The sequence below is a fragment of the Erpetoichthys calabaricus genome, chromosome 16, assembly GCF_900747795.2.
Source record: "Erpetoichthys calabaricus chromosome 16, fErpCal1.3, whole genome shotgun sequence".
Taxonomy (NCBI): Eukaryota; Metazoa; Chordata; class Cladistia; order Polypteriformes; family Polypteridae; genus Erpetoichthys; species Erpetoichthys calabaricus.
Window position 1 is genome coordinate 94,188,626 of NC_041409.2, and position 24,560 is coordinate 94,213,185.

The 24,560-nt window shown below is 42.8% G+C and overlaps 1 protein-coding gene across 1 annotated transcript in view; it reads left to right on the forward strand.

Moving 5' to 3' along the window:
* pitpnc1b (phosphatidylinositol transfer protein cytoplasmic 1b) overlaps nucleotides 1-24,560 on the forward strand; it is a 36,902-nt gene that overhangs the window by 3,946 nt on the left and 8,396 nt on the right. Inside the window, exons 2-6 of the mRNA XM_028822360.2 lie at nucleotides 19,289-19,437; nucleotides 19,614-19,702; nucleotides 22,885-22,892; nucleotides 23,034-23,105; nucleotides 23,298-23,390. Coding sequence (XP_028678193.1) covers nucleotides 19,289-19,437; nucleotides 19,614-19,702; nucleotides 22,885-22,892; nucleotides 23,034-23,105; nucleotides 23,298-23,390 — 411 coding nt within the window. The remainder of the gene's footprint in view (nucleotides 1-19,288; nucleotides 19,438-19,613; nucleotides 19,703-22,884; nucleotides 22,893-23,033; nucleotides 23,106-23,297; nucleotides 23,391-24,560) is intronic.

Sequence of the window (24,560 nt, forward strand, 5' to 3'; positions counted from 1 at the left end):
CTATGTATGTTCTACGTGCTGGCCTTCTCCTGCTTGGTGTGTTTTATTTATCACGTTACACTGAGGCAGGATGAAAGATGGAAGTATTTATGTAGAATGAGCTCTGTATGAGCAAATTATACACGCAAGTGCATTAAAGTGAACATCAGCACTGGGCTGCTGCCGCCAATGTGAACAGCCTACAGCAGTGAGCCCACCACAACAATACATTCTGGAAGAAGCAATAGATTTTCCAAAATAACACCTCTGCTATTTCAGGTCCTCTTCACACACCCCAGGTAACTCTTTGGAATTAGCTAACGAGTTTAGGACTCGAGAACTGGCACACTTCATGTATGCCAGTGGGCCTGACTGGTAGTCTTGTGGCTCATGTCGTCTGCCAACTCCTTACTTGGCCGCCCCACACCTGGCCACCAGCAGCTCCACCACACTCTCGTCTGCCTCTCACGTTGACTGACTAGACCTTCATGCCGCCTCGCATCTTGCTTGGGCTCAGAGGTAACGGCATCTGCCTGGCGCCCCCCCCCCCCCCCCCCCCCCCCCCCCAACTCCGTGAGCTGATCCAAGTCAGAATCCATAAGGCCAGGCACCCAGACTAGTGGACTTCAGCAGAGTCGAAGTGACCCTGAAGGGCCACCAGCTCCGTGCTCTTCATCTCGTCCACACTCTGCACAGCTCCTTTCATGACCCCAGTGATTCAGCTATGCGCCATTTCCTTTTTGCCCACTTCCACCCTTTATAATCTGCATTTTAGTTTCTAAAGGTACTGCTTTATATTTTCATGACATTCTGGCCAAATTATAATTATTACTTTGTAAACATATTAAAATAGCTACATTAGGTGTGAAGCACTCGTGTATAATAAGTTTGCTTTCCACAGCGGAGATGTTGATCTGTGAGATACAGAGAGTATTCTATGTAAGGACACTGCAGGGCACACCAGACTGGCACTTGACATGGCACGTTTTATGCCAGCTTTATGATAACCTGGAACAAGCTACCGAGACATGGAGTTGAAGCCGAACCTTTGAGAACCTTCAAGAAGGATATCTGGATGAGATGTTGGGACAGCTTAGCTGTTAGCTAAACAAATGGCTGACACTGCACTGGACTGAATGGTCTCCTCTCGTGTGTCGGATTTCTTGTGTTCTCATACAGGAGGATTTGTTCCCCGAGGTTTTGCTTTATAGATTTCAGAATTCAAATTTTTGAATGCTAATATGTTTATGTTTATTCCATCATGTCAGTTTGGACAGCTGTGTGGGCACACGACTGTCTCAATTGGAGATCCCAGTGTAAGAGCCGTCCTAATCCGGAGTCTTGGAATGTCCCAATCAGATCGACTGAGAGCACGGAGGAGTCTGGGATTAAACTGGAAAAAAATCTGTAATTTGATTAAATGAATTCTGTTTAACATGTAAAGAAATTAAATGAGCATGATTCCAGAATAAAAGTGAGCAGATTAACTAAAGCTGTAAGGAATTCTGAAAAATGCAACACCAAACTAATAGAGTCAGGATCCAAATAAAAAAAATAATTAAGAAATTCTGAAAGAGCGGGAAAACTGAAAAGAAAAAAATTAATTTAGTAATGAAATGGGCTGAAAAAAAAAAAAAACGCGATCCTAACAATAGGAAAGAGAACAAAAGAACAAATTCCTAACGTATAAATGAAACTCGCAACCAGACTGAAATTGTGAGGCACTTCCCTGAGAAGGAGGACTTGGCCGGCCACAGGACTCGTGCTGCTCTCGAATGGCAAAGACACAGAGGATTGGAATGAAATTGTGGGCCGCATGGCAAATGTGCTCGGGCATTTGATTGTGTTTTTTATATTCTAAACCCACCTTCTGTGCTTTTGAATAGTGATTCAATAAAATGACAGAAACCTGCTCACTTTCAGAACGTAAGCCATTATGGTGGACTTTGGGCAAAGAGTAGGTGGAGCATATGCCAAAAATGAACAAGGGGCGGAGCCACGGGCCCAATCAGGAAGAGGATAGCCTCATAAAGCTGCACAGTCCATTTGTATTGGTGGGCTTTGGGCAAAGAGTAGGTGGAGTGTATGCCAAAAATGAACAGCTGGGCGGAGCCACGGGCCAATCAGGATGAGGATAGCCAAGTAGAGCTGCACAGTCCATTTGTTAGGGTGGACTTGGGGCAAAGAGTAGGCGGAGTGTATGGCACAAATAAACAGAAGGGTGGAGCCATGGGCAGAGCCTGGGCCCAATCAGGATGAGGAAAGCCAAGTAAAGCTGCACAGTCCATTTGGGGACAGCAAGAAGTGTCACAGTGAATCAATTAGCATCTTCATCCGTCCATACTTCCACCAGTGAATTCACTTTAATGGGCATTATGAAATATTTATTATACTATTTACTGGATTAATGTTGGAAATCAGAACATAAGAAACTGGACAAGACTATTCAGTCAGTTAGGCTCGTTTGTTCAGCTAATAGATGCGCTGTCCCAATAGCTCATCCAGGTCCTTCTTAAAGGTTGTCAAAGGTTTCTGCTTCAACTCCACGATTCCCACAACCTTTCGAGTAAAGTGCTTCCTGCCTTCGGTCCTACCTGCAATGTCACAATGGCCTCTTCACCACAATGTCCCCATACTGTATAACTCCAAAGAACGTTATTAGAGGATTTGGGGTAACGGTGAGTGCAAACCATCTGACAAATATGCCAGGGGGTTTCACAGTTTGATCTGATTACGTATACTCTGGCTGATGCCATTCTTCACAGTTCAGGACTAATCAGACGCATGAATTACTCCATGTTTTAAACAAGGTAATGGAGAGAGCATCTTGTTGTGGCTGATTGTCATTCATTATCTGAAAATTCTGATTAGGAGGTCTCGCCTCTCTTGAAACATGGCCTTGAATCATCTCTGGGCGTCCCCTTTGATCTAAAGCAGTGTGGTCTGGGGATGTTTCATCATGTTTAGATAGCAGAGCTTCAGCTTTAGATATGAGCTGGGGAAATTGTCTAACTTTCACATGCACTAGTATAGGAACAGAAAGAAGACTTGTTGTATTGGGCAAGTGTGTGTGTCATGCTGTTGGTTTAACATGGTGTACAAATCCGACTCCTGCATGAATGTAAATTTAGTATCCAGACACAGGCGTGTAGAGTAGTGTAGTGCAGTCCAGTGTCAACTATAAGCCTCATCAAAAGCTAAACATATTAACGTACTACTAGGCCGGCATTTTTAATTTGCACCCAGTACTGCTGGGGAGCCCCCTTAACTAATTAATTATTTCTTAAATAGCTCAGAATTGCTTAAGGAGTGCTTCAATGGGCTCTGTTTTTTGACAGCCGTGGAGGTCTGAGCATGTAGTGCCATGTAGATCAATCGCCATACACTCGACGTGCGGCTCCTCCAGCATGTGAGCGGCGCAGGCCTGACTTCATCTACAAAAGGAGATCACAAGTGACGGTCATGTGCACGCTAAAAAGAAGGTTACAATGCGCTCAACAACACACACTCTGTTTTTGTAACCTTCACTTTGTTTTTTTCTGCATAGCATTAACCTTTGGATTATTTTTTTAGAAGCACTTAAATTGTATGTGTAAAATACATTAAATTATTAGCTATACTTCATTAACATATTCTATATACGTTGCTCGATATACAAGTTATAACATACAGTACCTTTATATATAATGCACTACCGTGGCTGTTCAGGATTTTAAATCACCTTTAGCTCGCAAACCGTTTTAACTATTGACCTGAAATTTGGTACACAAATACTACGGGACGTCTACTATCCGCTTTTGGGGTGATGATTGACCTCCAGGGTTATCCATCCATCCATCCATCCATTTTCCAACCCACTGAATCCGAACACAGGGTCACGGGGGTCTGCTGGAGCCAATCCCAGCCAACACAGGGCACAAGGCAGGAACCAATCCCGGGCAGGGTGCCAACCCACCGCAGGACACACACAAACACACCCACACACCAAGCACACACATCAGGACCAATTTAGGATCACCAATCCACCTAACCTGCATGTCTTTGGACTGTGGGAGGAAACCCACGCAGACACGGGGAGAACATGCAAACTCCACACAGGGAGGACCCGGGAAGCAAACCCCCAGGTCTCCTAACTGCGAGGCCATATTACAAGTACAGAGCAGAAATGAACATCATTTTCTGACTTTAACTTTGTTTTAAGCAGTTTGACTTGGACACAAACTAGAACTGGTTCCCTGATTTTTATTCACCCTGATTCGTGTCTCCGTCTGCTCACCTCTCTAGAGTGGTATATCGGGGTAGGCTGAGATCAGTGTCCAAACTTTTGAATTCTCTTCATCCATCCATCCATTTTCCAACCCGCTGAATCCAAACACAGGGTCACTGGGGTCTGCTGGAGCCAATCCCAGCCAACACAGGGCACAAGGCAGGAACCAGTTCCGGGCAGGGTGCCAACCCACCGCAGGACACACACAAACACACCCACACACCCAGCACACACTAAGACCAATTTAGGATCGCCAATGCACCTAACCAGCATGTCTTTGGACTGTGGGAGGAAACCCACGCAGACACGGGGAGAACATGCAAACTCCATGCAGGGAGGACCCAGGAAGCGAACCCAGGTCCCCTAACTGTGAGGCAGCAGCGCTAGCCACTGTGCCACCGTGCCGCCCCCTTCAGGGTTATGCCTCTTTTTATTTTTATTTTATTTTATTACAGAATCAACTCTCGGCAGCGGCCAGCAGGGCGGCCGTGCGGCACATGCGTACGGGCGCCATTCTCATTCCCTACCACCTTCGCCGTCACTTCCTCTACCTCTTCATATCTTAAATCATTCTTGAGGCAGATTGAAGAATTAAGTGCCTGCTTAAGTGAAAAATTAAGAAAAACATACTAAGTAATTGCAACACAAACATGGACTTGATCAGTTTTAACACGAAAAGATGCTGATGAATAAAGAGAAGAAGCGGGGCGCTAGGGTGAAGAAAGGAAAAGCTGCTCAGAAAGAAGCAAGCGCATCAACCTCTGAGCAAACAAATGGTAAACGTACAGAGAAAGAGGATGGAAAACTAGGAATGATCATGTCAAGTGAAATTAAAACCTGGATGGAGCAGAACTCTTTAAAATTAAATTGCAATAAAACTGAACTCCTGCAAATTGGGACTAAAATGCAACTTAATAAAATGAGCTCCTTCCCAGTCTATCTTGGCGGTGATCTCATCAGACCTGCCTCTACTGTAAAAAATCTTGGTGTCATTTTTGATTCCTCCCTCACTTATTCCGCTCACATAAATCACATTAAGAAACTTTCTTACTTTCACCTCTGTAACATATCCCGTGTTCGCTCCTTCCTCTCCTTCTCTAATGCTGAGAAACTTGTCCATGCTTTTATCACATCCCGCATCGATTATTGTAATTCCCTACTGGCAGGTGCCCCTTCTAATCTTATATATCACAGCTCCAGCTTATTCAAAACTCAGCTGCAAGAGTCCTTACTCGAACCAGCAGCAGCGAGCACATCACACCCATCCTGCTCCGTCTTCACTGGCTCCCCGTGTCCTACAGAATCGAATATAAAATCCTACTAATAACCTACAAAGCTTTAAATAACCTTGCACCAAACTACATCAGTGACCTTCTCCATCACTATGTGCCTGCCCGCCCACTAAGGTCCTCTGATTCTGGTAATCTTGTTGTGCCCCTCACTAATCTACACTCAATGGGTGACAGCAGGGCCTTCAGCTGTATAGCGCCCAGACTCTGGAATGACCTACCAAAATTAATCAGGTCAGCTGACTCCATGAATTCTTTTAATAAACAACTCAAAACTCATCTGTTCAGGAAGGCTTTTAGCTCTATTTGACTTTATTACCTTTCTCTCAGTTTACTTCTCTGTCAAGATGCCAATGTAACCTGTATGTGTGCGCGAGACCATCGATTATGTTGTCCGTTTTTTTTTTCAGAATTTACTGTCTTAATCTTCTTTATTTATTTATCTGGTTTGTACAATGCTATATACTGTATATTCTGCCGTTCTTTATTATATTCTGTAAGTGCCTTGAGCATGGGAAAGGCGCTATATAAATAAAATGTATTATTATTATTATTATTAAGTGGATTCACGGCACGTTACCATGCAGTGCGCCATTACTGGTAGTATATATTTATAGTAGGTCTAACAGAAAGGACATTTCCAGATATTGAGCTTTAACTGTGTATACTTCTTAGATATTAACATAAATCACAAACACTATATAAACTATATGTAAACTAAATAAAGTCGCATACAAGCTGATCTGTTTACTAAATCACTCAATAGGACTGCATGAATCTAAACTGCATGTCAAGTATAAAAACATTTCTAGGTCTGGATCTTTAACTTCTGGGATATTGTTCACTATAAACTAAAGGAAATACACAAACAGAGTAACGCTAATTACATTAAGAGAAATAGAGATCATTTGTCATACAGAAGACTGACCGCCCACCCAGCGATGATTCCTGCCTCACAGACCATACTGCCAGGATAGACTCAGGGCACCCCCAACAAGCCCGAATTGGATTAAATGGGTTTAAGAACGTAATGTTAGATCATTAGGTCATACTCTGACAATGAAGGACAATCAAGGTAGCACAAGTAAGCTCTGTACATACATATACAGTATATGTCTCTCTATTATAATAAAAATAATCTTGGGAGACGAGACTTTTTATCGTAGAACGAGACGTGATCTTTTAAAGAGAGACACTTTCATGTCCCGCGAGACAAGAGTTTGTGCCAAGAGATTTCACCACACCCGGGGCTGGAAATAAAAGACAAAGAGTAGATGACAAAGTGGAACGTCGTAAAGAATTCAAAAACATGGCGCGATACACATGCAGAGCAAGTTCGAGATAACGGAAGTACTAAAATTCGAAAGTCTCAAAAAAAGGATGGTAAAGATCACATTAGCACAAACAAACAGAAATTATTACTCAGTGAAATAACGGAACAGCGAAAAGAGATGCGAATATATTGTTCGGATTTAAACTTTAAGTCGGAGACGTGTAGATCATCTAATTTGTGTTGCTATCAGGGAAAAGTAGTGTTTCTTCCCAATGAAGAGGCGTATCTGTGAGAATTAAAAGATTTGTTGTTTGGTGAAAGTGAAAATTTCAAGCCCCGCGAGACAAGACTTTATGCAAAGAGATTTGGAAAAGTCCTGCCTACGTCTAAAACATTCACAACCACGCACACGGCTCAGTCGTTTCTCATTTGTGTGAATGCTATTGTCAGACACAGTTCATGTAGAGAGAAAGAAACGATATTCACTCATGGACAGTTATATGTTGCGTTATCACGATGTAACTCCAAACACAGAATCAAAATTCAGTGTGATATTGATGAAAAGGTAAAAGCGAAAAGAGATCAAATATATGGACATTGGTATGTAGATATTGTTTGGCTTATTAAAGTTTAAGTCGGAGATTTGTAGATCGTCTAATTTGTGTTGTAATCAGGGAAAAGTAGTGTTTCTTCCCAATGAAGAGGCGTATCTGGGAGAATTAAAAGTTTTGTTGTGTACAAGTGGCATAGACGCGAAGTTGCTGGAGCGTAGAGCAGGCAGGGGGGTTGGCAAGCAAAATGAGCCCCCTAGTGAAAATATAATAATGGAATATAACACCTTTGCTGCAACGGACTACTGGCCTGTCCGCCATCATTTCCAGCATTGCATGCAGTGGGGCTGAGATAGTCTGCGGTCTCCTGTCACCCTGATGTGGGTTAAACATGTCTTATAATATGATATACTGTAACATAATGTAAGGCAGCACGGTGCCGCAGGTTTCAAGTACATCCCTGTATCTTTGGGGGTTTCCTCCCACAGTCCAAAGACATGCAGGTTAGGTGGACTGGTGACGTTAAATCATCCCCAGTGGATGTGTGGTGTACGCTTGTGTCTCTGAGTGCGTTCACCCTATAATGGTCTGGCGCCTTGTCCAGGGTACTTTCTGCCTTGCACTGTATACGTGTTGGGATTGGCTCCAGCCCCCTCATGACCCTGCTGAGGAATAGGTGGGCTTAGAAAATAGTAATATAATATAATAATATTTCATAGGTGTTCAGCTTCGATCCTGAGGGTCCACAATGGCTGCAGGTTTTTATTCTAACCGTTTTCTTAATTAGTGCCCAGTTTTTGCTGCTCTAAAAAATATCTTCCCTTCATTTCATTGGCTTGCTATTTAAGACTCGGACTCCTTAATTCTTTCTTTTTTTATTATTACCACACTTATATTAACTTCACCTGTTTGTTGTCTGGTACAAATCTTGTAATCAATATTTAACCCACTTCCTATTGTCCACATGACTTAAAATTTTGCACACTTAATCACTTCTGATGAAAATACATGAATCAATAATCAGTTTCACTAATTGATCAATTAATCCATGTTAATTAAGAAATGAAATTTTCATCTGAAGAATAGTTCAAGACTTCACCAATAGATGGCGCTAGTAACAGATAGAAATATTAAAGGAAGTGTTCAAATATTGATTACAAAATTAAACTAAAACAAACCCAAGACTAAACAGTTGAAAATAATATATATATAAAGAAATACTTTTTTAAAAACCATGCTTATATTAAGTTAAAAAGTGTACTAAAAAGTAAAAAATAAGTCTCTCATACATCACTCGTAAAATAAAAGGTGGATGCTTTTCATCAATCAACATTCAAAAAACACTTCTTAAAACCTTAGCATAAGTGCCCACTTTTTATTTAGAATCACCAATCCACCTAACCTGCATGTCTTTGGACTGTGGGAGGAAACCGGAGCGCCCGGAGGAAACCCACGCAGACATGGGGAGAACATGCAAACTCCACGCAGGGAGGACCCGGGAAGCGAACCCGGGTCTCCTAACTACGAGGCAGCAGCGCTACCACTGTGCCACCATGCCACCTATATTATATTATATTATATTATATTATATTATATTATATTATATTATATTATATTATATTATATTATATTATATTATATTTAAACGTCTACATGTGGAAGTGTGTGTGTCTGTCCGGCCTGGAAGTCAGAGCTGGAGTCGGGGTATTGGCTTCACCTCCGAGGATACACAAGCGAAGCCAGCACATCGGTAAAGGGAAACCTCCAAAGAAAGACAGTCGCTTAGCCGCTAATACACAAGTGACGTGAGCTCGTCGACAACACAAATCCTCCTAGGAGAGAGACGCCCAGAGACGGAGTAGTTCCTTTCAATTACCTGACGTCTCTACATTGTTTTTTTTTTTTTTTGACGATTTCAATTGTTTCTAGGACTCCGGGCTTTTGACAGCACAGGCTTCCACAGCTATCCATCCATCCATTATCCAACCCACTGAATAATAACACAGGGTCATGGGGGTCTGCTGGAGCCAATCCCAGCCAACACAGGGAGCAAGGCAGGAAACAAACCCCGGGCAGGGCACCAGCCCACTGCAGGGCACACACACACACACCCACCCACACACACACACCAAGGACAATTTAGGATCGCCAATGCACCTAACCTGCATGTCTTTGGACTGTGGGAGGAAACCCATGCAGACACGGGGAGAACATGCAAACTCCATGCAGGGAGGGCCCGGGAAGCGAACCCGGGTCTCCTTACTGTGAGGCAGCAGCACTACAACTGCGCCACTGTGCTGCCCATATTATATTATATTAGACAAAGAGCCCGTTTCAACAACGTAAGATGAAACGGGCACGAGTTTGTGTCAGCAGTGTAAGAAGAACAAATGATAAGTAACGAAGAAGTTATTTTGTAATGATTGTAGTCCGCTTTACTCATTACTGTACAGGCTTGTACTGTTAGTTGATGAATTTTCCAGGCCTATTGTATAATAGTGAATGATGAATGTTCCAGTACAATATGGAATAGTAATAAGTATTAGCACCACAAACCTGATATAGGTGTATTGAATGAATGCGTAATTGAATCAGAATGTGTAATTAGGCCTCGAGCTGCAGTCGAAATCGCCTTTCAGGCCTCTAGAGCTTTAATCGAAGTCGCCTTTCTCTTTGAATTTTTGCGGCCGTAAATTCGCCGCCTGCCGCGATGTTGGGGTTGGATGTCGGTCTCGTAAGGTTTTTCAGGCAGCTGCGCAGAAGGCGACTGCGCATTCGGCTTCGGACGGACGTGAGTGAGTGAGGGAGGAGGCAGGCGAATTATGTATTAAGATTATATTATATTATATCATATCATATTACATCTACTCTCTCTATATAAAATCCTAAGCCTAAAAGTGCAACGATTTTATGTGACGTTTTTTGTCATGCTTTAAATCGGCTTATTTTAAAACCTACATATATATGTTTGGTATCATTCTTTTCATTATTTATTGAACTTTAATGAGATGTTGTTAGATTTTCAGATTCTTATTGTGTTTTTAAATTATACACTAAAATATCAAGAAAGTCGTGGTTTTTATTTTTGATCGAGTAAACTTTCTTTCACAGGAACAAACTATTAAAAAAAAAAAAAAAAAAAGATCATTTGATAACACCAGTGTTTGTATTTAGGTGATTTAGTGAGCTGAAGGTCGAGTTATGTTGCAACAGGGGGTTGGGTGCCAAAGGCGCCAGGGGGGCTTGCCCCCCTAGTTATATTATATCAGTTTCAATAAGATCTCACAGTCACTACGGTGCCATAGTTTTAAATCTCATCGTCTTTGTGGAGTTTGTGTGTTTTCCTCATATCGATGAGGGTTTTCTTTCTTGTTTTTTTTTCCTCTAAGAATTCTATTTTTTCCCCTCCATTTCCCAAATTAGCGCAGGTTTGGATGATTGTTGATTCCACCATGTTGTTAAAAGTGTGTGTGTGCACCACGGATTGACTGTTCCCACCTGGTGCATTTGCTGCCCGTGTTGGCTTCAGTCCCCTCCATGACCCTGAACTCATTTGTGGGGCTTTGAGAGTGTTACTTGGTGGTGTGTTGTGGTGTGTAATGTATGTTTCTGGTTCAGCCCACCTTCATTGACATTCTTTATAACCCTATTAAGTTATTTATCCTGCCCCATGTTGAAGTAATGGTCTGTACCTGTGAAGCTCCTTGTGATGTTACTCACCATGGAAGGTCCTACACAGTTTAAAATGAAAGTGTTCATGGATTTCACTGTGTGACTGAAGAGAGCTGACAGTTGTACTGGGCCTCTAGCATGCTTTATGATCTTATCTCCTGTAAAATGTGCAATCTAAAATGACAAAACAGCTGATTGATCGACTTTCTGTATGACCCCAATGGACTCCTTTCACCTGCTGCTGCTGCTCCTGATGTAGAGATGTGAAAACAATGGCAACGTTGTTTTGCATCAAAACATCAGCTGCCTCCCAGTTTCAGTGAAACGCCTTGTCCTTGTGTTTGACGAGTGCACTTTGTCTCCGTGTGTGGACTCCCCCACCGTATCTGAAGAATGCCCATGTTAGGCTGCTTTGCAGCTCTAAGCCAGCTCAGTTGTGGGTAAGCACACCCTGTAGTGGATGGGCACGTCTTCTAGGGTTGGTCCTTGCTGTACTCACGATACAATAGGAAAAGGGACAATGCTTATTGGGTTTAAGAGAACAGACGATGTAAGCGTTTACCTACTTGTTCTCCGTAGACAATTAGTTTATTAGTATTAAGAGGCCCCATTCACAAAGTATTCAGACCCCTTGACTTTCTGCCCACTTTGTTGTGTTGTACATTTAATTTGACATGGATCAATTTGCCCTTTTTGCCCATCAGTCTACACTCAATAACCCATAATGACAAAGCAAGAACATGTTTTCAGAAAGGTTTCAGAATTACTAAAAATCAAAAACTGGAATCTCCCATCCCTGTAAGTATTCACACCCTTAATTCAACACTTCCTAGAAGCCCCTTTGCCAGCCATTCTGGTTTCAAGTCTTTGCAGGTAAAACTCTATAAGCTCTGCACCCCTGGAGTCTTTTCCTGACAGATCCCCTCAAGCTCTGTTAGAGCGGATTGGAAGTGTCTGTAAACCTCCACCTTCAGGTCTCCTCACAGATGGTCTAAGGGGCTCAAGTCTGGACTTTGGCTGGGCCACTCAAGGACAATCCGAGACTTGTCCCAAAGCCACTCCTGCATTGTCATGGCTGTATGCTTCGGGTCATTGTCGTGATGAATGGTGAACCGTCACCCCAGTCTGAGGCGGTGTGCACTCCGGAGCAGGTTGTCCTTCAAGGACCTTTCTTACTTTCGCTCCATTCATCGTTCCCTCAATTCCAACTAGTCTCGCTGTCCCTGCATCCCCATAAAGTGATGCCGCCGCCACCACCATGCTGCATCTTGGCGATGGTATTAGGCAGTGCCTTCTCCTTGACTGACATTGCGCCTGGTGTTTTGCCCAAAGAGCTTAATTTCTGCCTCATCAGACCACAGAATTTTTCCCTCATGCTCTCAGAGTCCAGTTGGGCTGCCATTTGCATTTTACACAGGAGTGGCCTCCGTCTAGCCGCTCTGCGATAAATGCCTAATTGATGGAGTGCTGCTGGGGTAGTCGTCTTTCTAACAGGTTCTTCCATCTCAGCAGAGGACTTCTGAAGCTCTGTTAGAGTGACCATTGAGTTCTTAGTCACCCCCACAAACCCAAGTTACCCAGGAAGAGTCCTGGTGGTTCCAAACTTCTTGCACTACACAATTCTTGAGGCCGCTATGCTCCTGGGAACGCTCAGCGGTTTACAAACAGTTGTATCCTCTTGTCCTGATCTGTGCCTCACCCCAATTTGATCATGGAGGTCTGCAGAGAGTTCCTTAAACTTTATGGCTCGATTTTTGTCCGGACGTGCTGTGTGAATCATAGACCCGTGGGGCTTTCTCAACTGTCCACTCCATTGACTCTGCCACAGGTCCGACTCCAATCAAGTTCTAGAAACATCTCGAGGAGAATTAGAGCAAACAGGAGAGCCACAGCAAAGGGTCTGAATACTTCTAGGAAGGAGAGAATTCAGGTTTTGATTTTTTAATGAATCTGCAAAGCTTTTTGAAAACACGTTACCATGTAGCCTGATGGACAACACAGTAGAATGTGCAGAAGGTGAAGAGGTCTCAATACCTACTGAATCCGCTTCATATAAATGACCCTAAAGATCTTTAACTTACATTTAATGACTGATGTGAAAGGTGAGGTCACTGTGAGACGCGTGCCCATTTCATGGGGGGCACGTTGGTTAGTGTTACGGCCTCAAGTGTCCAGCACTGTGGGTTCAAACCCCCAGCCCTTACATTGCATGTGCAGATTTTGCATCTTCTCCCTGCCCCAGCGTGGATTTACTTCCCGCATCCCCAAACTTGTGAATGTGGGGTTAACTGGGGAAACCACATTGCCCTTGTGCGAGTGGTCCTTGTCATGCAGAGTTGGTTCCAGCCCAGTGCCCAACACGGTGCAAACTGGGGTGGCATGGTGGCACAGCGGTTAGCACCTTAGCTCACATTCTGGTGCTGACCAATGTTGTGTTTTTTTCTTTTCTTTTCTTACCCAAATCCCAAAGATGGGAAAGGCTGGGGTAGTCGGTGGCGTGCTGTCTATGTGCTTATTACAAGTTTCTGGTGTCCCACCTGCTCAGTTTATGGTGCATTACGCTTGTATTTCTCTTTGAAAAGTAAACAGTCTGTGATGTTGGTGTAAATGACGGTGGCCTCCTCACACAGCAACATCAAACACAGCAGTCAGCGTCCCGTCATCTTCATGACAGATTCAGACCTGTCAGCAGAAATGCCGGAAGGGCTCTACAGCAGAGTAGACCTGGTGGGTTGTGAGTTGCCATTGCTGTGAGGCGAGTCAGCCCTCGCTCTGATGGTCACGCTTGATTCATCAAAGGGGGATTCCCCCTCCCTCGCCTCCCCCTTCCCTGCATCACAAACACACTTGGAGAGGAAAATCTGGGTCATGACGCCATAAAGGTTGAGAAACGCCACTCTGCTTAATCATGGCATCCATTAAGAGCTACGGATTATGAGAATCGCCAGCACAAATTCCCCACGCGTTGGCACCCCTTAGGATGGAAGAGGCCCTCCTCTCCTCTCTGCTCCCTCTTAATTATGCAGATGACGTTTGTGACTTGTAAATCACAAAGGTGTGATAATTCACAGCATACAGCTTTCATATTTTCATAAGAGGCTCGTGCTGGTGGTGCTTTGATCAGTGCTGCCCCCCCACCCCCAGCTCCAGCTACAGGTCAGTGGGCTTGAAGGCACTGTGGGCGGATTGCTGTCTGTGTTGAGTTTGCATGTACCCCTCTGGTCTTCTGGGTCGTTTGTCCAGTTTTTCTTCCACATGCCAGCTTTCTGAACCCACAGCATGGCCCCCTGGTGTCACCTATGCATGGAGGCACAGCACTGTGAATTTGTGAATTTCCCCTTGGGATTAATAGTTATCTATCTATCTATCTATCTATCTATCTATCTATCTATCTATCTATCTATCTATCTATCTATCTATCTATCTATCTATCTATCTATCTATCTATGATGTGCACAGACCTTTAAGTGGGCTGGAGCTCAGAAGGGGCACATTACAGGACAAGATTTTAATCCTGGACATAAATCAGTGCCCACTTTAATTTCTGTGCTTTTAATTTCACTGGACTTTTGGATGTTAACTTCAGCAAAATAAATTGTTGGATTAGTGGTCTCAAACCCCCACATAGCATGAAAATAGCATGGAGAAACTACTAAAAATTAGTAAGGACCGCAAATCATAACAATTTGTGTTGCTGAAGTTAACATCTGCTGTTAGCTTTATGGGTTTGAGCTATTTTGGAGTTCTAAATTAGTATTTTGCATCTTCCTGGGATGTCACGTTTTGCAGGTTAGCAGTGACAGCTGCTATGGGTGACCCTTGGGGTCACCCATTGGGTGACATTTTGGGATCAAAGGCATAAAGGGTGGCAGGTTGAGACTTCTGGATTGTCCGAGTTTACGGATATTTCCTACAAAAGATATTAAATGCATTTGCGAGTATGTCTGCGTGCCCTAAAAGTTTTCCGACCATTTTCTGTTCTGTTTTAGATTTAGAGTTTCATTTTTAATTATGGTTTCGACTTTTGAATAACATGTTCTCGTCCTCTTATCTCCTGGTCCCCTTTTTCAAGCCCTAGCAGTGTGCGTAGTTTGCTGTTTTCATTCTCAGGCGCAGCACATATTTGTCCATAATTATCAGAAAAGGACACTTCACCAGCGTTACTGGACTTACATTTGACGAGACAAAAGAGCAAATAAAAGAATCGTCATGTAGTGACGTGAAATACCAAGTTGTCCTTAACCACAAGACTTTACTGCACTGCATACCAGAGCACAGCAAAGTTTTGTTTTTTCCCTTTTGTAAAGTGCCCACTGTGGGTCAGATATCCAGGAAGCCATCAGAACGGATTGTCTGGCGCCGTAGATCACCATTCTTTTTTTTGAGCATTAGACTTTCAGCAAGAAAAAGTAAAATTGTTATGATAAAGAACCCTGAAGTACAATCTTATATATAAACGTCTATGCATGGAAGTGTGTGTGTTTGTCTGTCCAGCCCAGAAGTGCAAGGGTACAGCACGAAGCTCAAAGAAAGCAACTCTGTCACCAAAGTGAAACCACCAAAAAAAGATAGAAACTCACTTAGCCACTGATAGACAATGGCGGTGAGCACATCAGTTAAACGAAACGTCTGAGGAGATAGAAACTCACTTAGCTGCTGATAGACAAAACGAAACGTCTGAGGAGATAGAAACTCACTTAGCCGCTGATAGACAATGGCGGCGAGCACATCGATAAAATCAAACGTCTGAGGAGATAGAAACTCACTTAGCCGCTGATAGACAAAACGAAACGTCTGAGGAGATAGAAACTAACTTAGCCGCTGATAGACAATGGTGGCGAGCACATCGATAAAATGAAACGTCTGAGGAGATAGAAACTAACTTAGCCGCTGATAGACAATGGCGGCGAGCACATCGATAAAATGAAATGTCTGAGGAGATAGAAACTAACTTAGCCGCTGATAGACAATGGTGGCGAGCACATCGATAAAATGAAACGTCTGAGGAGATAGAAACTCACTTAGCCGCTGATAGACAATGAAGACGAGCACCTTGAAAAAACGAAACTGCCAAGAAAAGATTACCTCACTTAGCCTCTAATGCCCAACCGATACGATTGATTGAAGTGCCCAGAATCCATGGTTTCTAGGAGCCCAGGCTTTTCACGGCACGGGCTTACACAGCTAATATAAAATAATTTGATACACGCTGCATGCATTAAGATCTCTCAGCAACAAAAACAAAAAACTGTACAGTGTCCACTGAACTTCTTACTTGCATGTCCATACAACACCTCGCCATGATGAACACGAGTGAGCTTCATGTTATTTAATCGAGGCCCTGAGGTTAAGGAACAGAACTTTGAACCAACAGCAGGACAAACAGCACAATCCATGCAAAGGAAATGCACCAAACAGCTAAGCTATACAAAAGGGTCCCTAAATACCCCGGTGGGGCTGACTGGTCCATCTGCCTACTGCAGTGCATCCTTACTCTGCTCACCTTGCAAAAAATCCATTCTCCTTTTCAACTTTCTTTCCTTCCTTCCTCTTTCCAGCCTCTTGAGTCCCATCTGCTACTTTAAGCTATTTATAAGTTCAGCTTAAAGGCTAGACGAGGCCACTTTGATCTCTGGTCCCACTGAGGCTTCTAAGAGATCCATCACAAGTGCTTCTGGATTACCCAGCAGTGACCACCCACCATCCAGGTCCTGCTCGTGCGGGGACCCCCCAGTGGCACCAGGTGTCCACTAGTGGCCTCCTTTGCATAATGTTTACCCCTGGAAAAATCGAGCCAAAAGTGTTGAATTTTTCTTAACAAGCAGTGAGAAGTCAAGCAAAATGACCCCTTTAATTGGCCAACTAAAAAAATTACAATACGCAAGCTTTTCTTATCTTGCTTTATCTGGCCTGTATATTGTAATCTTTTTAATTAGCCAATAAAAGGGGTCATTTTGCTTGACTTCTTATTACATCCATAATGGTTAACACGATACGACACCCTAGCACTCTTAACAATCAAAAATGTTATTATGTGTACCAGAAACTCCTAATTACCAGAACATTAACATAAATGCATCAAGGAAGGTACGTCTACATCTACTGTCCGCTGCTGTACTGATGCAGGTTTATTACACGTCCTTCATCTGCCCCGTTATTAAACAGTCACCAGATACGACGACAACACAGAGCCACGCCCACCAACTCTAAGAATTCACTAAGTCCATGGCAAGCAAGACAGAGCCCCGCCCACCAACAATTCACTAAGCAGCCGACCATGGCACACGCACGACAGAGCCACACCCGCCAACTCACAGAGCCCCAACCACCAACAATTCGAGCGAGAGCGAAAGCATTTGGCAAGAATGTTTTCATTAATCAAAAACGAAAGTCGGAGGTTCGAAGACAATCACATACCGTCGTAGTTCCGACCATAAACGATGCTGACTGGCGATCCGCCGGCATTATTCCCATGACCCGCCGGGCAGCCAACCGGGTAACCAAAGTCTTGGTGGTGCATGGCCAATCTCATTATTTGGTGGAGCGATTTGTCTGGTTAATTCCGATAATGAACAAGACTCCCTCCTGCTAATTAGTTACGCAACAAAAGAGCGGTCGGCGTCCAACTTCTTAGAGGGACAAGTGACTTTCAGCCACGTGAGATTGAGCAATAACAGGTCTGTGATGCCGTTGGATGTCCGGTGCTGCACGCGCGCTACACTGAATGGATCAACATGTGTGTAACCGTTGCCGAGAAGCGTGGCTAAGCCGTTGAACCCCATTCGTGATGGAGACCGGGGCTTGTAATTGTTCCCCACGAACAACGAATTCCCAGTAAGTGCGGGTCATACGCTCGCACTGGTTAAGTCCCTGCCCTTTGTACACAACCCTCGTCGCTACTACCATGGTTGGGTGACTTGGTGGATTATATATAGAAAAGCAGCCGGAACCGCAAAGAACAATAAAAATTCAACATGGGTCAGAGGTGCATGCGGAATGTAGCAGAGACTAAAGCGACTGAGGCGGTGTTTGGAAAATGAACAGTCAACGTGACTCACAGGTGCATGTGGACTGTACACAGACGAAAGCGACTCAGGTGAGGAGTTGGGGACGGGCACATGAGCAGGCAGTGCGTACTGAACGATGACTAAGAAATCTGCAGACTAGAATGCCAGGGCAGAGGGGGCGGAATGGGCATCCTTCCCCTCTCCCCCCGTTCTGCCCTCCGCGCCTGAGTGCCATCCAGCCCCGTCCCTCGCTCTGGGAGGTGGAGGCGCGACGGCGGTCCTCCAGTTGTGAGTCACGGACAATTGTATGCTGCCCTCTCCAGAGTTCCATCTTTTCATTCACCTACAGTCGTATCCTCAAACCCACCCCATTTGGACAACTGTGTCTTTTAGGAAGTGTTCACCCATCAGTACATAATTATGCTGCGTATGCTACGCCGCGGGTTGGCTAGTATTGTAAGCTTTCTAGTTATCCAATCAAAGGGGTCATTTTACTTGACTTCTCACTACATTAGCAAATTACCCTGAAGTCATGTCTTTTAATGCTGTCTTGTTTCTTATGGCACGGGAGAGTGGTGACTGGTTGCATGTTGCTTGGACATGGCAGTAAGGATTTCCCTGTACTCTGTGCATGTGGCCAAACTCCTACTATGGCCGCTCAGACTTCAGTGAAGGTGTTTACGTGTGTATATTCAAATGGCTTTGGTTATTCCTTGTAAGTAAGGAGCTGTGTTCTGTAACACTGTGCTCCTTCTCACCCACTCAGGTCTGCTGATGAATGGTGTCTGGTGATGCCACCTCTATGTGGCACCAAATATACTGTACAGTACATCTGGATTTCTTCATGTAGATCCCTTGCCTGGTGGAACAGGCTGCCCACCTCTGTTCTAAATTCTGATCCCCTTAAGCATCTGAAGACTCTTTAGTTGGATGAACTTCTGTCTAACTGAAGTTGCATTATGTCTTGGTCTCTTCTCTTATTTATGATGGTCAATTTTGTCACCTTGTCCTGTCACACTTGTTCCCAAACAGTCCCCCAAACCAGTTATGTTGACCTATTTTGTGAGTCGCTTTGGATAAAAGTGTCAGCTAAGCAAATAAATGTAAATGTAAATGAGTCGGCTGGAGTGCTATATCAGATACTTGTGTCCTGAGGTCATGCCAGCTGTGGAGGTCTGTGTGCCAGCTTTAGTGCTGGTGTCCTTTGTCTTCTCTCCCCATCTCTCATCTCTCTTTCTCTCTCCTTCTAGTACAGAATTGGCCAGCTGTACATGATCAGCAAACACAGCCTGGAGGAGAGCTCAGGCGGAGAAGGCATCGAGGTGATCCACAACGAGCCACACCAAGACCCTGTACACGGCACCGGGCAGTACACCGAGAAGAGAATTTACATCAGCAGGTGACCGAGGAACTTGACATCTGGGGAGGTGGGGGGAACTAACATTAGCCTTAGAGACTCCTTCCCAGTTAAAGACCTCCCGTAAAGAGCGCCCTAGTGAGCCTTGGCTAGTGTTGTGGTGCCAATGCGCTGCCCCCTCTCACTCGCCCTCTCACTCTGCTCTCTCTGGTTCACAGCAAACTGCCTGCCTGGGTCCGTAGTTTTGTCCCGAAGATATTCTACATCACGGAGAAAGCCTGGAACTACTACCCCTTCACTGTCACCGGTGCGGCCCACCTGTCTGTTGTCACTCTGGGCTGTCTTTCTGCCTGTGTGTCTAATGCCCTTCTCTTTCTGTCTGTCCCAGCCTCACCCCTCAGTGTCCTCCTCTTGATTTATGCCTTTAGCCAATTTGCTCCTTTTACAATTTGAATACTTGATGGCCAAACCCTGCCATGTCTCTGCTTAGGCTGTCTGACCACCTTGCCGCTTGCATGCCCGTCTGTATCTGTCTGCCTCTGGGGGCTTCAGCAGTTCTTGTCTTTGTTTAATTTGTCTACTTACACAGGTGTCAAACTCAGATTCTAGGGGGAACGCAAATTTTCATTGATTAAAAGAATACTCCACACAAAAGTGATATTTTTTACTTTCTCTTACAGAGAAAGTATTGGAATTGTGAAAAAAAATCGAGATTTTGATGACTCTCAATAATGTAGACCTTCCTGAGTCTGAAAATACCATTTTTGAAATTATGTCTGTCTGTGTGTAAAGACGATAACTCAAAAACGCTTCGACCTGCTCAATGAGATTTTGTACACCTGCTTTATACCAAAAATAAGAAATCCTATCGACTTTTGGGCCACGTCCGGCAACCTCAAGTGATACTTTAACTGAGTACTTCTGTAAATATTCAAGTAAACTATGGTGTTAATTACAGATAGGTGATTCACATTTTGTATAGATATAATGATAAAAAGCAAACAGATATGAAATCTGAGGAAAATTACTCAACTGGAAGTAGTATTTCATACAAAAAATTTGGATGGTTCTTTATATCATGGAAATATAAATGTGTACATGATATTAAAAACTGTATTCAATATAACGCATATTCTTTCAATAACTGTTATTAATTTAATTTTAATTTATACATCAACAGTTTAACAGTAATGTGTAAACATTGAACATGCCACGTAAACATAAAGATGTAATGGGAACAATAAGCTGCTGTGTCCTCATCGTGTTCCTGGTAATACATTTAATTTTATGATATTTTTTTTATTTCCACCATCATTATCAAAATTAAATGTAGCTAAATTCAGTTTTACCTATAGAAGTTTATTGCAACAAATATTATATAATACTAACACTGTTTCTATGTTTTCAGGTGACTGTAACTTTCTTACTTTGCACGTAATTAAGGTAATGCATATGTAATTGTGAAAAAACCACCACCGTTTGACTTCCCCAAGTGCGAAAATATAATTTTAGTATAAAGTTTGATTATAAATAGAGATAAACGATTATGTATCGATATTATCAATTACTTATGATGAGAAACAGAGATATGAAATGTGAGAAAGTCTAGAAGTGGTTCTGATGACCTTCTCAGATGACTTTTCTTCTTCTGATGACTCTATCTCAGTATACAAGAATGACGAGCAGAGAACACCCCCAATATTTTTATATGTTACTTACCACATATATATTGTAATGATATATTACAATGATAATGATATAATGATATATACAGTATATATTGTAATGGCCAAAAAAAATGTAATTTCCATGCAGAACGAGAGAAAAAAAATTATCACAGTATGAGCCAATAGTGGCCAGTGCTGTACAACAGGAAACAATATGAAAAATACGGAATAAAGAAAAAAGAAGAAAAAAAAACTTGTGTTATTCATGTCGCATAATTCACTTGTTAGTTATGCAGTCGTGTGCACAAAATGTGTAGAACACAAATGCGTTATGCTAAAATATTGTTAAACTTCTACTTCTGGAATAATTCATGCACAACCTAAACAGGAAACTAAATCAACTGATGGGAGTCACTTTTTGACTTGAAGACAGGACTCTTGACCAATGGATGATGGGCAGTCAAAAAGTCAACCCCATCAGGCTTTAGTTTTTTGTTTAGGATGTGCTGTGATTTTCCAGAAGGAAATGTTGAATGTGTTTTGTGCATATGACAGGATAAGTGACACAAATACGAAAGATTTATTTTTCTTTCTTCCATGGACATTTTTCACATTAACAGCATTGGTCACTATTGGCTTCTATTGTGTCATAAAGGTTTTTCTTTCCTTTCTGCATGAAAACAGGAGATTAAAATTTTTTCTTGGCCATCACTACAATAACATGGAGTAAGTAACGTGTATATATTATATATATATATATATATATATATATATATATATATATATATATATAGTGGAACCTCGGGTCACAACCGTAATTCGTTCCAAAACTCTGGTCGCAACCCGATTTGGTCGTGACCCGAAGCAATTTCCCCCCATAGGTTTGTATGTAAATACAATTAATCCGTTCCGGACCGTACAAGCTGAATGTAAATATATATTTTTTTAAAGATTTTTAAGCACAAAAATAGTTAATTATACCATAGAATGCACAGTGTAATAGTAAACTAAATGTAAAAACATTGAATTACACTGAGAAAACCTTGAACAGAGAAAACTAACATTGCAAGAGTTCACGCTACAGCCTTACGAACCGATCTCTGTAAACACTTCTTTTTAATGTGTTTTAAGCACAGGGAAAAAAATGAACATTTGAAAAATCCAAAATTTATACAAAAACTAACCATAAACAACCAAGAAGACTAACCTTGCATGAGTCGAGTTCTGGCATGAAGGAAGTGAGCAGGAACTGGGTGGAGAAGAGATTACAGTTTTGAGGTAAAGTCCATGTGCGCGATGCACATCTGACCGAGAACAATGTACTGTACAGGGAGAGTCTGAACACGTGTGTAAATCACCGGCGCGTACGAACCGGAAGGGAAACGAAATAGGGCACAAAGAGTTCACAGCGAATGCACAGGGAGAGACTGAACACGTGCGGAAATCACCGGCGCGTACGAACCAGAAGGGCAACTGGCTTCTTCGTCACCTGAGTGTGTGGTTGTGAACAGATGCAAAAGTTTGGCAAACTTTTTGGTCGTAACCTAATTTGTACGTATTCAGAGACGTTCGTGACCAGAGGTTCCACTATATACAGTATATATAAAAAAATCTCATTTTTGTCTGGAGTATGCCTTTAAGTGGCTCTAATGATCCGAATTTGAGACCCTAATCTACTACAATGCTGCTTTACAAAGTGCTATGACATGGTGCCTACTGTAAAGACTGACTGCTCATCAAAGGTTTTAAATAATCTTATTTTTTTCTTCCTTGTGGTATTTTTCAACAAAACCTGCCTTGGATATGAAAAACTGGATGACAGAATACACAGTAAGTGTCTTGCTTTGTTTATGAGAATAAAATCAAATGTTATTTAGATAGAAAGAAAGAAAGAAAAAAAATCTTTCTTTCTTTCTTTTTCTTTTTCTTTCTTTCTATGATTTATTTAATAATTCTGTTCCTTGTTTTCAGTGCTCTTTCTTGCCGAAGTTTCACATCCAAATTGAGACCAAATTTGAAAGTGACCGTGGAGACCATGCCAATGTAAGTACCACCAGTGTTAGCATTAAAAAAAAAAAAAAAAAAAGTTCAGTACTTGATCTTGTCCCTTTGCCCCATGTCATCAGAGTTTCCTTTTCTCGTTTTAATCTCCAGTGCAAGTCTTTCAGCCATTTCTTTTCCTATCCCACTCTACCATTCATTTATTTATTTATTTTTTAAATTTTTCGCCCACAGGTTTTCCAGGATAAACCCACTCCATCCAGTGACGTGGTCAATCTCGACATCGCCTTTGATGACGTTCCAGAACGGCAGTACAAAGAGTGTGAGGTGGGATGACAGCCTGTGTGTGTGTGTGTGTTTGTGTGTGTATGTGTGTGCACACTGCAGGTACCTTCAGGTCAAAAGCTTTAAAACTAATTCAATCAGGCCATGAACTATCCAGATTGCAGGGACCATACAGGATGCCACTCCATTACTGGGCAATCAGTCAATGAATTTATTCTTTATTTTACAGGTTCATTAGGGAGCTTCGCTCACCAACCCCCCAAACCGCAAACCCCCCCCCCCCCGCCTGCACTATGTGCCATCCACTTCACGTCTCTGCCGCTCGCGTTGTGAAGAGGGAGATGCAGTCGCTCCTCCGAAACCCCCTCTTAAACGGTGATACAATGGGAAATAAATAGTTTTTTTTTTTTTAATCTCCTCTTTGCTCAATCAGCTGCTGGCTTGCTGCTGTTGCTGTGCCGTGTGATCTGCATCTTGTGTGGCACTTCGAACGTTTAAAAGCCTGTACAGCAGCTGTCCTTTGGTCTCACTGCCTTATCCCTCTTCTCCCCCAGGCATCCTCTGCTCCTATTGGGGATCCCGCTCCCGAGGCGCGCCCGACTACACACGGAGCTCAGTTCACTCCTGACAGAGACTTGTGTTTGTTTGATGTGTCTGAATAACGTTTCTGTCTCTGAAATCCCCTGTGTATCTCTACAACTCGGTGACCCAAGCGTGACACCGTATGTGGATTTCACTTTCACCAAACAACAAATCTTTTAATTCTCGTGGATATGCCTCTTCATTAGGCAGAAACACTACTTTTCCCAGATGGCAACACGAATTAGATGATCTACAAGTCTCCAATGTAAAGTTTAAATCCGAACAATATATTCGATCTCAGTTTTTGCTGTTCTGTTATTTCACCGAGTAATGATTTCCATTTGTTTGTGCTAATGTGATATTTACTCTCATTTTTTTGAGACTTTTGAATTTTAGTACTTTCATTATCGCTAACCTGCTCTACATGTGTATCGCAACAACGTTTTTGAATTCTTTACAACGTTCTACTTTGTCATCTACTCTTTGTCTTTTATTTCTGGCCCCAGGCGTGGTGAAATCTCTTGGCACAATGTCTCGTCTCGCATGACGTGAAAGTGTCTCTCTGAGAAAGTCACGTCTCATCCCAGGATTTTTTTTATTATGATAGAGAGCTATGGTCCTGGTTGTCAC